Source organism: Setaria viridis, chromosome 9 (genome assembly GCF_005286985.2).
Source record: "Setaria viridis chromosome 9, Setaria_viridis_v4.0, whole genome shotgun sequence".
Classification (NCBI taxonomy): domain Eukaryota; kingdom Viridiplantae; phylum Streptophyta; class Magnoliopsida; order Poales; family Poaceae; genus Setaria; species Setaria viridis.
Window position 1 is genome coordinate 37,757,104 of NC_048271.2, and position 12,631 is coordinate 37,769,734.

The following is a 12,631-nucleotide window of genomic DNA, read 5'->3' on the forward strand; positions in this document are numbered from 1 at the left end:
GGATCGGACAGAGTTGGGTGCTACAAGCACTAGCTATCAATTTCAAAAAAAATAAAAAATACAAGCACTAGCTATCAATTTTAAAAAAATAAACACAAGCACTAGCTAGGGGCCTAGTACTGGCGCGCACCTCGGCACAGTGGTACAGTGCCACTTCATCCAACTCAAAATACATGCTGCTTTAGGATGATGACATGCCAAACTTTTGGTACTTTGACCATTAACATATAAAGAGTTGTTTAGAGTGACAATGTACAATAATTCTTTTTGAAGCGGGCGACAATGTACAATAAATGTTGATACGCTACTAAATTTATCATGAAAAATACTTTAATAGTATTCAGATACCTATATTTAAACTATAATATATTTTATACAAGTTGTAAGTTTATTATAGTCAATGTTGATAGCCTAAACATCATATATTTTTATTTTTGAGTTGGACCGAGTATCTATCTCTACGCTCAGACCGCACCTACTAGCTCACCATCACTCAGGAACAGAGCAGCGGCCAATGCCCGGCCGTCAGCACATGCATGCAAAGCTGATTAGTGCATGATTACATCCCAAGGGAAGAAGATTAAAGTAGCGCCCAAATTAGCCTCACGCGTTATCTCGTAGTACCACTGGCATGTGGACAGCGAAGACAGACAGCAGCCAAAAGGAAACTCCAGTCACATTTCAGCTAGCTAATCCTCTTCCGTTCAGAAATTTGTTTGAATGTGTACTAACTGTAGTGCTTACAGGAGAAGGTAATTTCTGACCACATGTTCCGCTAGATTGACAAGAGAATTTGTGAACGTATGGGGAGGGTGTAAAAAGTAGGATCAGTTAAAATTGATCAGGCAAAGCGACAGGTCATTACAGGGCCCCCTGATTATGTGCGAGTGGATCTCAACCGCAATCTGATCCGGGGCAGGGTCACACTGACACGTTGCACGCCACTGAGCAAGCACCTCAGGGCACAGGACATCTCTTTTGGGCTCGTCGATTTACAGGCAAAGACAGCCTTGCTGACGGCCAGAACAGCGACGTGCTAATCTCTCTCTACTCGCAAAAGAAATGGGCGCGGCTCCACTAGCTAGTGTAAATTTATTTGTGTTGTTTCGACGTGCGATGTCGCCGCTAATGGGTGTCAATGTTCTCTTCATCAAATTAATTATATGCTCCACTTTGCTATCAATTGAATAATCGTGTTTGGCCTGGTGCATCCATCAAATCTTGATGACACTCCCGGAGAAAACGCTATGAGTACCGGGTTGGAAACCTTTTAGTATCGGGTTGTGAAACCGGTACTTGTAGTTCAGTACTAGTACTAAAAGGGTATTAAAAAATAAAAAATTGAAATCCCCGCCGACCCCACCCTCCCGACACCCGCCCCGCCGTCGGCCCCCATCGCCGCCGCTGCCCCCGGCCCGCCGCTCCCAACCCGCCCGCCCACCGCTCCGCTCCCGCCCGCCCGCCGCCACCTCACCTCGCCCCGCCGCTGCTCCTCATTGCCGGTGAGGGGCGAGCGGAGGGGGGAGGGGAGGGGAGGCAGAGGAGGAGCTAGAGGATGAGGGTGCTGAGAGAGAGAGGGGAGAGAGAGATAGAGGAGGAGGATGAGGCCGGGTGCTGCTGCTAGCTTGCTTTAAAATCGGGTGAGGATGGAGGCGGGCGGACGGATGGATAAGGGTGGGGGAGCTCTTTAGTACCGAGTGGGGGCTCCACCCGGTACTAAAGGGGGTCATGGGGGCTTCTCAAGAACTATCCATTAGGCCCGGTAATAATACTCACATTAGTCCCGGGTCAAAATGCAACTGGTACTAAGCCTCGGGACGAATGCTCAGTTTTCCAGTAGTGTGAAGATCTAATCCAATGCATGTTTGACCCATTCCGCTGATGCAAGTGAAGGTATCAGTGAGTAATAGTTGGTCAGTCATTTTTATTCCACTTTTACTGCTTTGAAATGAGGATTAGTTTAATTAAATAAGTTTTGGGTCGACCCAATGGTCTAGGCCCTACACAAAGCAACATTTGCATCCCTAATCACTATGCTGTAAAATATAGTAGATATATGCAACTGTTCTGGTAATTGACTCTTTTTTGTTTAACCACCTATAGTATTATTTTACATTAATGTAATAAAATAAAATAAATCAATATCCAACACATGGTACACGTGTTATTTAGGGGTTTAATTTTCTTCTGTTGAGAAGAGTTAGAACATTCAGTTTTTGGACGCAAAGCATATGTTGAGTACAAAGTTTCAAGATAGCTAGTTGACAGTCCCTGGCAAGCATACTTGTCCTTCAATGAGCAAAAGACGAGTCCAATCAATCGTGTTAGCTTTAGTTTCTAACCCGAACAAGAACGCTTAGCAACGCAAGGGTTCTAATTACTCGTAGTAGTGCAAAGATTAGGTGAGAGAGGTCTAGCAGCCAATTACCTGCAAGGCCGGCCGCGCATCGCTGCAGATTGACTGATCGAACAGTGATCGATTTGAAACAAACAAAACAACACTGACACGGACTGAAGCCCTATCCCTTTGTTGCAAACCTTTTTATCCCACTGACAGTCTATGTGACTAGCATGGGCTTTACAGGGCATCATGTTACCTGGCTAATTCTGCTTCTACCACACTTTGTTTTGACCCATACGGGGAGGGGAGAGCCTGAAGTTTCTGCTCCGATCTGTTGCCAGTATAGGCTATAGTAGCTCTAGCTGAGGCTGAGTACGTGATGCTCTACTATTCAATTTGTTAGCCAAGTGCGCACACCACTTAGCTTCTTTCGTTTGCGTCTTGTGCTTCTCTCCGTCTCAAGGTACTACTAGGATCATTAGATGGGAAACGAAAAAGGCGAAGCATGTATGGTGAACTTTGTATGGTTGGACCGCCTTTAGGTATACTACACTACACATTCTCAAGGTTGGGTTTTGGGTTTGGAGTACATGCCATTGTGAAAGTGGGAAACATGCATGCCACTTCTATGTGTGTCCATTGGTCTTCTTTTTTTCTCGTGTTAAAAGAACCTTCAGACATGCTCCAACTAAACTTTTTTTAGTAGTAGCTGGGCAGATTCCGTCATACAAGCTTAGGGCCCGCTTGGATCAACTAGAGATTGTAAAAACTGTGATAACTCTAGATGGTCCAAATAAGCTTTTTATTAGCCAACCATCCAGCTTTTTATGATCTCATAAATCTGGCACCATGAAACTATTTTTTCAGCAAATAGGCCTTGCACATCCATAACCAATCCAATGCAAGCTGGGGGATCCAAACAGCCACAGCTTTTTATTAACCAGCTTTTATTAACAAACTTTTTATTAGCTAAAGATCAAAACATTTATCCAGGATACTCCATCAACCCGTGCTCCCACACGGGCTAATGTTTTTAAAAAGTATTGTATTTGAAAATTATTTAGAAATTAAACTTCTACCTAACAATCAAAATTATTTACCTACTACTCTCGTTTTTCAATAATTCAACATAATACCCGTATAAATATGTACTTATCTTTATCCAGTTGTAATTGATTTTTAATTAGTAATTACTCTATACACTTTTTCATCCACACTCACACTTTTTCCATTTTGTATTGCACCTCATACATTGTGTTTAGCATAAAAATCAATATTTTTCCTCAACTCCTCACATACATGTATAAATGGTATACATAGTGATACAATGATACACATCATACGTATATACTTTAACTTAGAATTTTATAATAAAAATAGCATTAATAGGTAATTTAGAATCATATATTATTTATTTATGGACATTTCTATACGATGCACATGAAGATAATTAGATTATTGAGACTTAGGTTTTTAAAGTTATTTTTAATAACGACATACGTGGATAACTTAATATAAATTTAGAATGGTATTTTAAGTTACGCTTTATAATGATATGTACGAGTAAATTGGATGAAGATTATGAGATTACTTTAGATTATTTTTTATAATGGCTTAGCTCGGTAATTTAGATATAGGTTTAGAGTTTATTTTTTGAATATTTTCATAATGATAGTGGTGGGTAACTTTTTAGAAAATATAATAGCCCAATGACTATGGTTATTAGAGTTTACAGGATTGATGTTTGATATTTTTTTATTTTATAAGAATTTCTAGGATTATTTTTTCAAGTGTGCCTCGTGAGAACTAATGCGTAGTCTCTTATGGGAAAAAATAAAACTACATTGCTACTAAACTACTACCTTGAGCTACCTCTCATTTGTTAAATATTCGAACACAATACGTATATAGATATATACTTATTATCTTCATCCGATTGTGATAGATTTTAGTTAGTAATTATTCTATAATATTTTCATCCACATTTATAATCTTTAACTTTTCACTTTGCATCGCATGTATGCGCTTAAATTTGTTTAATGGACCCTGAGTTTGAGCTATAATTTTAACATAGAAATCTATATTCTCATCACTTCCTCTATATCTTTATAACTAGTGACACACGTCATGCGTATATACCTTAATTATTATATCATATACCAATAGTGTAAGAAATAGACTACTTAGAATCATATATTGTTGTATATTTTTAATTAAGGTGATTTAGATTCAAATGTATGGTTTCCTCATGTTATTTTTAATACTAGTATATGTGAGTAATATAGATGCAAATTTGAGGGGTTACTTTAAATATTATTTATAATGGTATAAGTGGGTAATTTTTATAAAGATTAGGGGGTTACTTTAGTTTATTTATATAATGGCAGAGGTGGGTAATTTAGATATAGATTTTGGGGGTTAGTTTAGACTATTTTCATAATGGCATAGGTGGCTAATTTTTTAGAAAATATAATAGATCCAATGGCTACGATGATTTGAGCCTAGCGATTGATGGCCAGATGTTTTGCTTTTTTGTGAGAATTTCTAGGAATTCTCTCTTTTTCTATAGTGTCTACCTAGGTGGCTTCACTTGGAGGCTTCAAAAGGAGCCTCCAATCAGTAATAGTAAGATAGAGATAGATTAACCAGAAATTTCTCTAACATTTATCCAGATGAACTACTGTAACAATTTAATTTCCATTGAAACATGATGGAGTAACTCTGAGTGAAGCCATTGGATATAAAGTTTTCAATTTATTTAACAGCGATCATTTAATTTCCATCAGCAGACCTAGAGGTGCCGTGGCGAATGGGGCAATTGAATAGGTTGCTGAATTCTCTCATTTGTATAGTCTTTTTTTTTTCAGAATTGCTCTGTTATATGGAGAAGCCTGTTTTCGAAGTTTTTCTAAAAGAAAGCTCAAAAAAATGAAATTCTTTCCAAATTTTGCTTGCCTGTGTACACAGTGGACTCTGTACGGTTGGACTGTATTTAGGCATACTACACATTCTCAAGGTTGGGTTTGGATTCGAGTACATGACATTGTGAAAGTGGAAAGCATGCATACCACTTTGCCCGGTGCTCTTTTTCTTTGTCATGTTAAAAGAACCCTCAGACATGCTCCAACTGAACTTCTTTTGGTAGTAGCCAAATAGAATCCGCCGTACAAGCTAGAGAGCGCCCGCAATTTTTCAACATGGGTTAGGTGTTGTTCAGGACGGCAAAGTTGCATATTTTGGCATCATGATTCGTCCTATAGAGATAGTGTAACAATTTACTTGCCATTTTTATATTTATTTGCAAACGATGATCTTTTAATTTCAATCGATCAGGTGTCCTGGTCCTTGGGGTGCCATGACGAAATGGGGCTTTTCAATAGAAAAAGTTGTTGAATTCTCTCATTTATATGGGTTTCTTTTCTGAATTGCACGTGGTTCGTGGATAAGAAGCTCGGGTCCAAAGTTGAGGGGCAAAAAAGCCATAAAAAGAAATTCTTGTCAAATTTGTTGTGTTTGGACAAGATCAGAACCGCATGTCCGTGATGTTACAATGCACATGCGCAGGCCTAACAGCGTTTTGCATTTCTACTAGTACCTCCAGTCATTAAAAGATGACGTTTCAGACAAATAAAACAGATGAACAAGTTCTTTCTCTTAGCCAAAACATCATCATCTTTAAATGTCCACAAGATCATCTTTAAATTAGCACAGGAGAGCCCAGCATGGCTGTCAGGCTGTCACGTAATCGCCGAGCAAAATTCCTGCAGTGCGCAGAGAGGAGTGGGATTCGAATCCTTCCATGGAAGAGTTAAAGGACAAACCGAAAGCAAAAGCCGCGCATCGGAGAGCACGGTGTTCGAAGCACCCACCTCGTAGCTGTGGCCATCTCTTTTTCATCTTTGATTCTTTTCCCGCCAAGAAAGCCTACTGCACATGATGGCGCCTCCTCTGATGATCTCGTCGTCTATACAAAGCCGCCGCAGACGTGCGAATACGTGATCGACGCCTTCGCAGCGCAACCGCAACTGAAACAACATCGCAGCTAGCTGCAGCAGCGAACGAACGAACGCCGCAATGCCGGCGGCGGCGACGATGCGCGGGGGCGTCGCGCACAGCGGGCGTGCCCGGCGGGTGGGCGTGCTCCGCTGCCTCGTCGCGTCGGTGGTGGTCACCGTCCTCCTCGCGGGTCTCGCCGTGCTCATCTTCTGGCTGGCGGTCCGGCCGAAGCCCATCGACTACGCCGTCACCCGCGCCGTGGCGCGCCACTTCAACGTCACGCCGCCGCCCGACGCCACTGCGAACGCGACGTTCTACCTCACCTTCGCGGCGCGCAACCCGAACCGGCGCGTGTCCATCCTGTACGAGTGGGTGGAGTTCCGCGTGCTCTACGGCGAGTCCGCGCAGCTGGCCGTCGCCGACGAGCCGGCGTTCCGGCAGCCGCGCCGCAACGAGACGCGGCTGGACGTGCGCGCCGTGGCGCGGTCGGCGGCCGTCGCGGAGCGGGCGGCGCGGGAGCTGCGGCACGACCTGGAGGCCGGGGAGGTGGGCGTCGACGTCCGGATGCGCGCGCGCGTCCAGTTCAAGGTTGCCGGCGTCAGGAGCAGGCACTACTACATGGAGGCGTTCTGCTCGCCCGTGGTCGTCGGACTCTCGCCGTCGGCGGCGCGGTCGTTCCAGGAGGTGCCGTGCGACGTCGCCATCTCGTGATCGAGCGAGGCAACAACATGCATGGTTGCAGGATCACTAGCGGAGCGTGGTGTGCTGCGAAAAAGCTTGGGCTCGGATGAATGGGTTTGTTAGGCTTAGATGTTTGACTCCTGCGGCGTGCCTTGTAAATCAAGCTAGCTAGCTCTACTAGATGTTGCCTTCTTTCCTTTTTTTTCCTTCTTCAAATCAGTGTGTGCTGATCCTTTTGCCATGTTTGATATGTTATCATGCTTGGTGTGAGTGTGAGTGCCATCCCCATTCGGGAGAGAGTTGCCATTGCTAGCCCCTCATGTTTCAATGCCTTATCCCAAACAATTCACGCTTTTCGTTTTTCTATTCAAGTGAAAGTGTTAGACTTGGCACTCCTTGCATTGTTAGTATATTTCAAACCCGGTGCCTTTTGTCACTTTGGTCTAGCCACTGTCCCTGCGCCCTTGAAGCTACATTCCTCGAGTGTGGCTTTCAGTTTCATGTCCTAATAATTAATTCCTAAAGTGAAAAAAAAACTAAATAGACTCCCTTTAACTTTATTGCTTTGCCTCTTTGGAGTTTTCTGTGGTAAAGTGCAGGGAGGTACTAGAAAAGAGAGCAGCAGCCACCACTTGCTGCTCCTCGGTGGTGGCAGAGAACTGTTGCCTCTTCATCCAGAATGCCCGGTAGCCCTAGTACGAGCTTTAGATATGTCCATAGCATACAAAGGCTACTGCATGCCCTGTGTTCTCTGAATACCTGGACGTCGTTCTACTGCTCAGTGCTCATGAAACGTGCACGATGCATTTGGCCTTTGCAACGCGCGACAACTGGCCCGGGAACTGAAGCTCTTGAAAGAGCTCACAACTTGTACAACACTACTCTGTCCTAGATCGCGTGCGGGATCCGCGACTCGCCTCGATCTGACTCGCAAGACAGACGACGACGCTAATGCGTTCTGGCGCACGCAGCACTTCTTGAAGAGTTAACACAGAAGCAGACGGCTATGGCTCCTTGTTGGCGTGGCGTGTGCGAGCACTAACGTTTCCTCCTTTTGGGTTATTAGAGCTCCGTTTGCATGTGTTTCTTCAACTCCAATAGTTTTTCCATGACGGGATTGCCGTCATCAGTCAGTGGCCATGTGAACGGATCCTCTCGTCTTCCGATCTACTCTGGCTTCCATCATGCCTCCAGCTTGAAAATTTTTCTCGATCGATGGAACCTGAAATAAAAGGGCGATCGACAGATTGTCGATCTTCACACTGTTAGTTTGATCTCCACCCCGAGTTGGTCGTTGGACCGAGTCGGACCCTATCTCGCACCCTGATCGGGGGCGCACAATCAATCTATGGTTGTGGATCCCGGTTGCGCAGCATATATAAAAGGAGAGGTTGGGGCCGAGGGCACGAAGCCCAAGTTCGCTGCCATGCTCTACTCGTCCACCTACAGAAACCCGATCTAATCTAGGCACTGTTAGCGGCGGGAAGCTCCGCCGCCTCCTGCTACACCACCCTCGCCACGCCATCAACGACGTCGTCGTCTCCATGGCGAGCTCAAGCACCAAGACTGATGGTTGACATCTCTACTCTCCCTCTACTCTCCCTCCCTCTCGCTCTCTCTCTCTCTCTCTCTCTCTGTTTTCTCTGATGTAGATCTCAGACAATGTTTTAATCTAAAGTTTAAGTTGTAGACCCGCTAGTTGTGCATCTAGTGATCCTATGAATCTATCAATAGTATCAGAACAGTTCTAGTGTGTACATCTAGTCGGGGAAAGAAGGTTTTGAACCGAAGCATTTAGAAGGAGATGAATCAGAAATTTCAGATTTTTTTTATTCAAAAGCAGCGGTCGCCGGATCCACCGACGACCGCCGGCGACGCTCCGCCGCAAGACCCAAGACGACGGCCGTCGAATCTCGGACCGATGGCCGCCGGTGGCAAGAAGAAACCCTAACTCTACGAAGGGGAAGAATCTAAGAGAAAGAGGACAAAACCTTACCGGATCCGCTCTGCGCTTCGGGAAAAAGAAGGGAGACGCGCGGTGGGTACCTAGGGTACCGACGCTGGACCACTTGACGGCTGCGCGCTCACCCTACGGCGAGTGTGCGCGCCGGCGAGGGGACTGGTGGCAGCGCCATCACTCGTGGTCACCCGCTGGCGGAAAAAGCTACGGCGGTGCCACGGACGGGCCTGCCGAGGGGAAGCCTCAAACCAGGCGCCGCGCCGCTTGCTCGCCGGCGCTCGCTCACCGGCGCTCGCTCGCCCGCCCCGCTCGGTACTCGCTCGGCTCCCGCTCATGTGGCGGCGCTGAAAGAGGAGGAGGAAGGGAGCAGAATGACTAGGGTTTGGCTGGTGCCAAGCGGCTCGGGGGTTTGGATTCCGTGAAAGTGCCAGACAGCCATCAATTTTGATCCAACGGCGTAGATCACTTGGGCCAGGATTTGGCCTAGGCGGGAGGCGGCTTTGTCAACCCAGGCCCAGGTTGCGACCTGGAAGGCACCGCGCGCGCTCCAGCGATCACAGACCGGGCCGCATTGCTGTTTGGGCTAGTGTAGCAGGCTGGAGCGGGGAAGCTGGGTCGCCGTTCGACGGCGTGCGCTGGGCCGCGCTAGGCTACTTCCTCGCTCGAGCTGAAAGAGCAGAAAAGATTGAGCCCATGTCTTTTTTCCTTTTCTAGCATTTTGTGTAATTTTCTAAAAATTGAATTAGTATCTCAAATAAAATTAGTTTTAAGGAGTTTTTCCTGTGACTAAAATTCACAAATTATGTTTAAGCTTCCGCTATATTAAGATTAAGTTAAGTTGAATTTTTGGCTTTATTTTGCTAATTTTATGCATTAAGTTGAAGTTTTTAGTCTATTTCTCTAATTAGAACCAATGGGAAAATTGAATTAGAAAAAAGTATTTTTCTGAGTATGATAATTTTATCTACTAAGCAACGTTGTTGATAAAATTGTTGTACTGATAAGTTTTGTTTCATCATTATTGATTCTATTTCTGCCCAACGGTGATATAGAATTAATATTGAGAAGTTTTATGTTTTAATTTGACCAACGTTGAATTAACTCAAATTTTTTCTGAATTTTTATTTTCAGGTAATCCTTTGAGTTACATCTCATCCATAAAGTCCCTCAATGGAGGAAATTACGGCTCATGGTGAGAGAAGATTGAGATAGCACTTGCGCTGTCGGATATTGATTTAGTACTGACCGATCCTTGTCCCATGGCTCCTGAGGACCCCGTGAGGACCAAGAATGAGAGCAAAAATGATTTCAACACTCGGATGCGTGATCATGCACCAATTAGAATGCAGTACAACCTTGATCATGCGAAGTGGGACCAGTCAAATAGAAAGTGCATGATGGTGATTAAGAGCTCCATTTTGGAGGCAATAACGGAGCAATCTCAGAGTGTACCACTAGGGAGTACCTAAGAAAGGTGGAGAGTCAATTTATTGGCTCTTCAAAGGCTTATGCAAGCACTCTTATTAAGAAACTTGTTACTATGAAGTATACTGGTGGTGGAGTAAGGGAGCACATATTGAGAATGAGCAATATGGCTTCCAAGCTCAAGCCTATGGACATGGAGCTCGAAGATGAGTTTGTAGACCATTTGATCTTTGCCTCCCTATCCAAGGAGTTTGAGGCTTTTGCTGTTAATTGCAACTCACAGCTTGAAAAGTAGGACATTGAGAAGATGATTGACATGTGTGTGCAAGAAGAGGAAAGACTTAAGGGCTCATATGATGATTCTATCAATTACCTGAGCCAAAATAAGAAGAAAAATTATCAAAACAATAATTCTAAGCCACAAGAAAAACCTCAGTGGAACAATACCTCTTCTTCTAAGGCACATGGAAAGGCTTCACTGAATGATCACCATCAAAGATCAAACCATGAAGAGGTGGTGGACAAGGACACTTGCAAGTGGTGCAAGAAGAAAGGACACTACCAGAAGGATTATGTAGAATTCCTAAAGTTTCTGTGTAAGAGAGGTGAGGACATTATTACATTTGTAGATGAGACCTTGTATTTAAGTTATGCAAAATCTACTTGGTAGATTGATTCAGGTGCAACTGTTTATGTTGTAAATTCGTTACAGGGCTTCCATACGAGGAGGATCCTGCAAAGAGGAGAAAGAAGCATTAAAGTAGCAAATGGTGTCGAAGCTGAAGTTGAAGCCATTGGAGAACTCCCATTAGAATTAGCAAATGGTTTTGTACTTCATCTGAGAGATGTTCTCTATGTACCCTCTTTGCGTAGAAATTTAATAAGTGTATCGTGCTTGGACAATGATGGTTTTGCTTGTCATTTTGGTGATGGACAATGTAAAATCAATTTTAATGATAAGTGTGTTGGTCTTGCCTTCAGACAAGACGAGCTTTATTTGCTATCACTATGTGAGAATGTGAATGTTGTAAGCGCTGAGAATGTGAATGTCTCTTTGTCTATTAATGTACGATGATATATCTTTGAAATTATGGCACTGTCATTTAGGCCATATTTCGAGGGGAGAATTGAACAGTGGTTAATTAAGGAATCAATTCTTCCACCTTTAGAATTTTCAGATTTAGAGCAATGCATCAATTGCATTAAGGGAAAGTTTGTTCATAAAATTAAGAAAGACGCCAAACGAAGCATATGAATTTTAGAAAAAATTCACACAGATATCTGTGGTCCGTTTCCTCTGACATCTGTGGATGCTTATGGTTCTTTTATAACATTCACAATTGATTACTCACGTTATGGTTATATTTATCCAATTAAGGAACGCTCAGAAGCATTGGATAAATTCAAGATATTTAAGGCTGAAGTAGAAAAGCAGCATAATTTAAAGATTAAGATAGTAAGATTCAACCGTGGGGGGAGTACTATGATCGACATACCGCATATGGCCAAGTTCTTGGACCTTTTGCAAGGTTTCTACAGGAAAATGGCATAGTTGCCCAGTACTCTACACCAGGCGAGCCTTTTTTCAGCAGAATGGAGTAACTGAACGACATAACCATACCTTAATGGATATGGTGAGAAGTATGATAAGTTACTCCACTTTACTGAAGTTTGTGGATGGAGGCATAAAAAACCGCCATTCACATTCTTAATCGAGTTCCCAGTAAGTCGGTGTCTAAAACACTGTATGAGTTGTGGGCTGGACGAGAGCCCTCACTTAATTATTTGCGTGTGTGGGGTTATCCAGCTGAGGCTAAAGTCTTTAACCAAAATATTAGGAAATTAGATCCTAATACAGTCAGTTGCCATTTCATTGGCTACCCAAATAAGTAAAGGTTATCGTTTCTACTGTTCTGACAGACATACTAAATTTGTAGAAATGAGACACGCTGTCTTTTTGGAGGATGAGATGATCAGGGGGAGCATGGTACCCTGAGAAATTAGCCTTGAGGAGAAGCGGGTATACGTACCCACTCCGATGATTCAGGAACTTTTTTTCTCGATACCTGTTGCTGCTGCACTGACAGCGCAGGACACTGTGATGACAACACCTTTTGTTGGTTCTCCCGTGGCAACAACAAATGAGTACGAGGAACTTGACCTTCAGGATTCTATAGAACCTGTTGTCGCACATGAAGAAGTGCTGCAACAGCCCCAAATGGGAGATG

The 12,631-nt window shown here is 43.9% G+C and overlaps 1 protein-coding gene across 1 annotated transcript; it reads left to right on the top strand.

The window, feature by feature from the left end:
* Positions 1 to 6,114: 6,114 nt before the first annotated feature.
* LOC117836875 (uncharacterized protein At1g08160) lies at positions 6,115 to 7,412 on the top strand. Its single transcript, XM_034716392.2, has one exon. The coding sequence runs from the start codon at positions 6,416 to 6,418 to the stop codon at positions 7,046 to 7,048; it is 633 nt and encodes a 210-aa protein (XP_034572283.1). The 5' UTR covers positions 6,115 to 6,415; the 3' UTR covers positions 7,049 to 7,412.
* Positions 7,413 to 12,631: the final 5,219 nt, after the last annotated feature.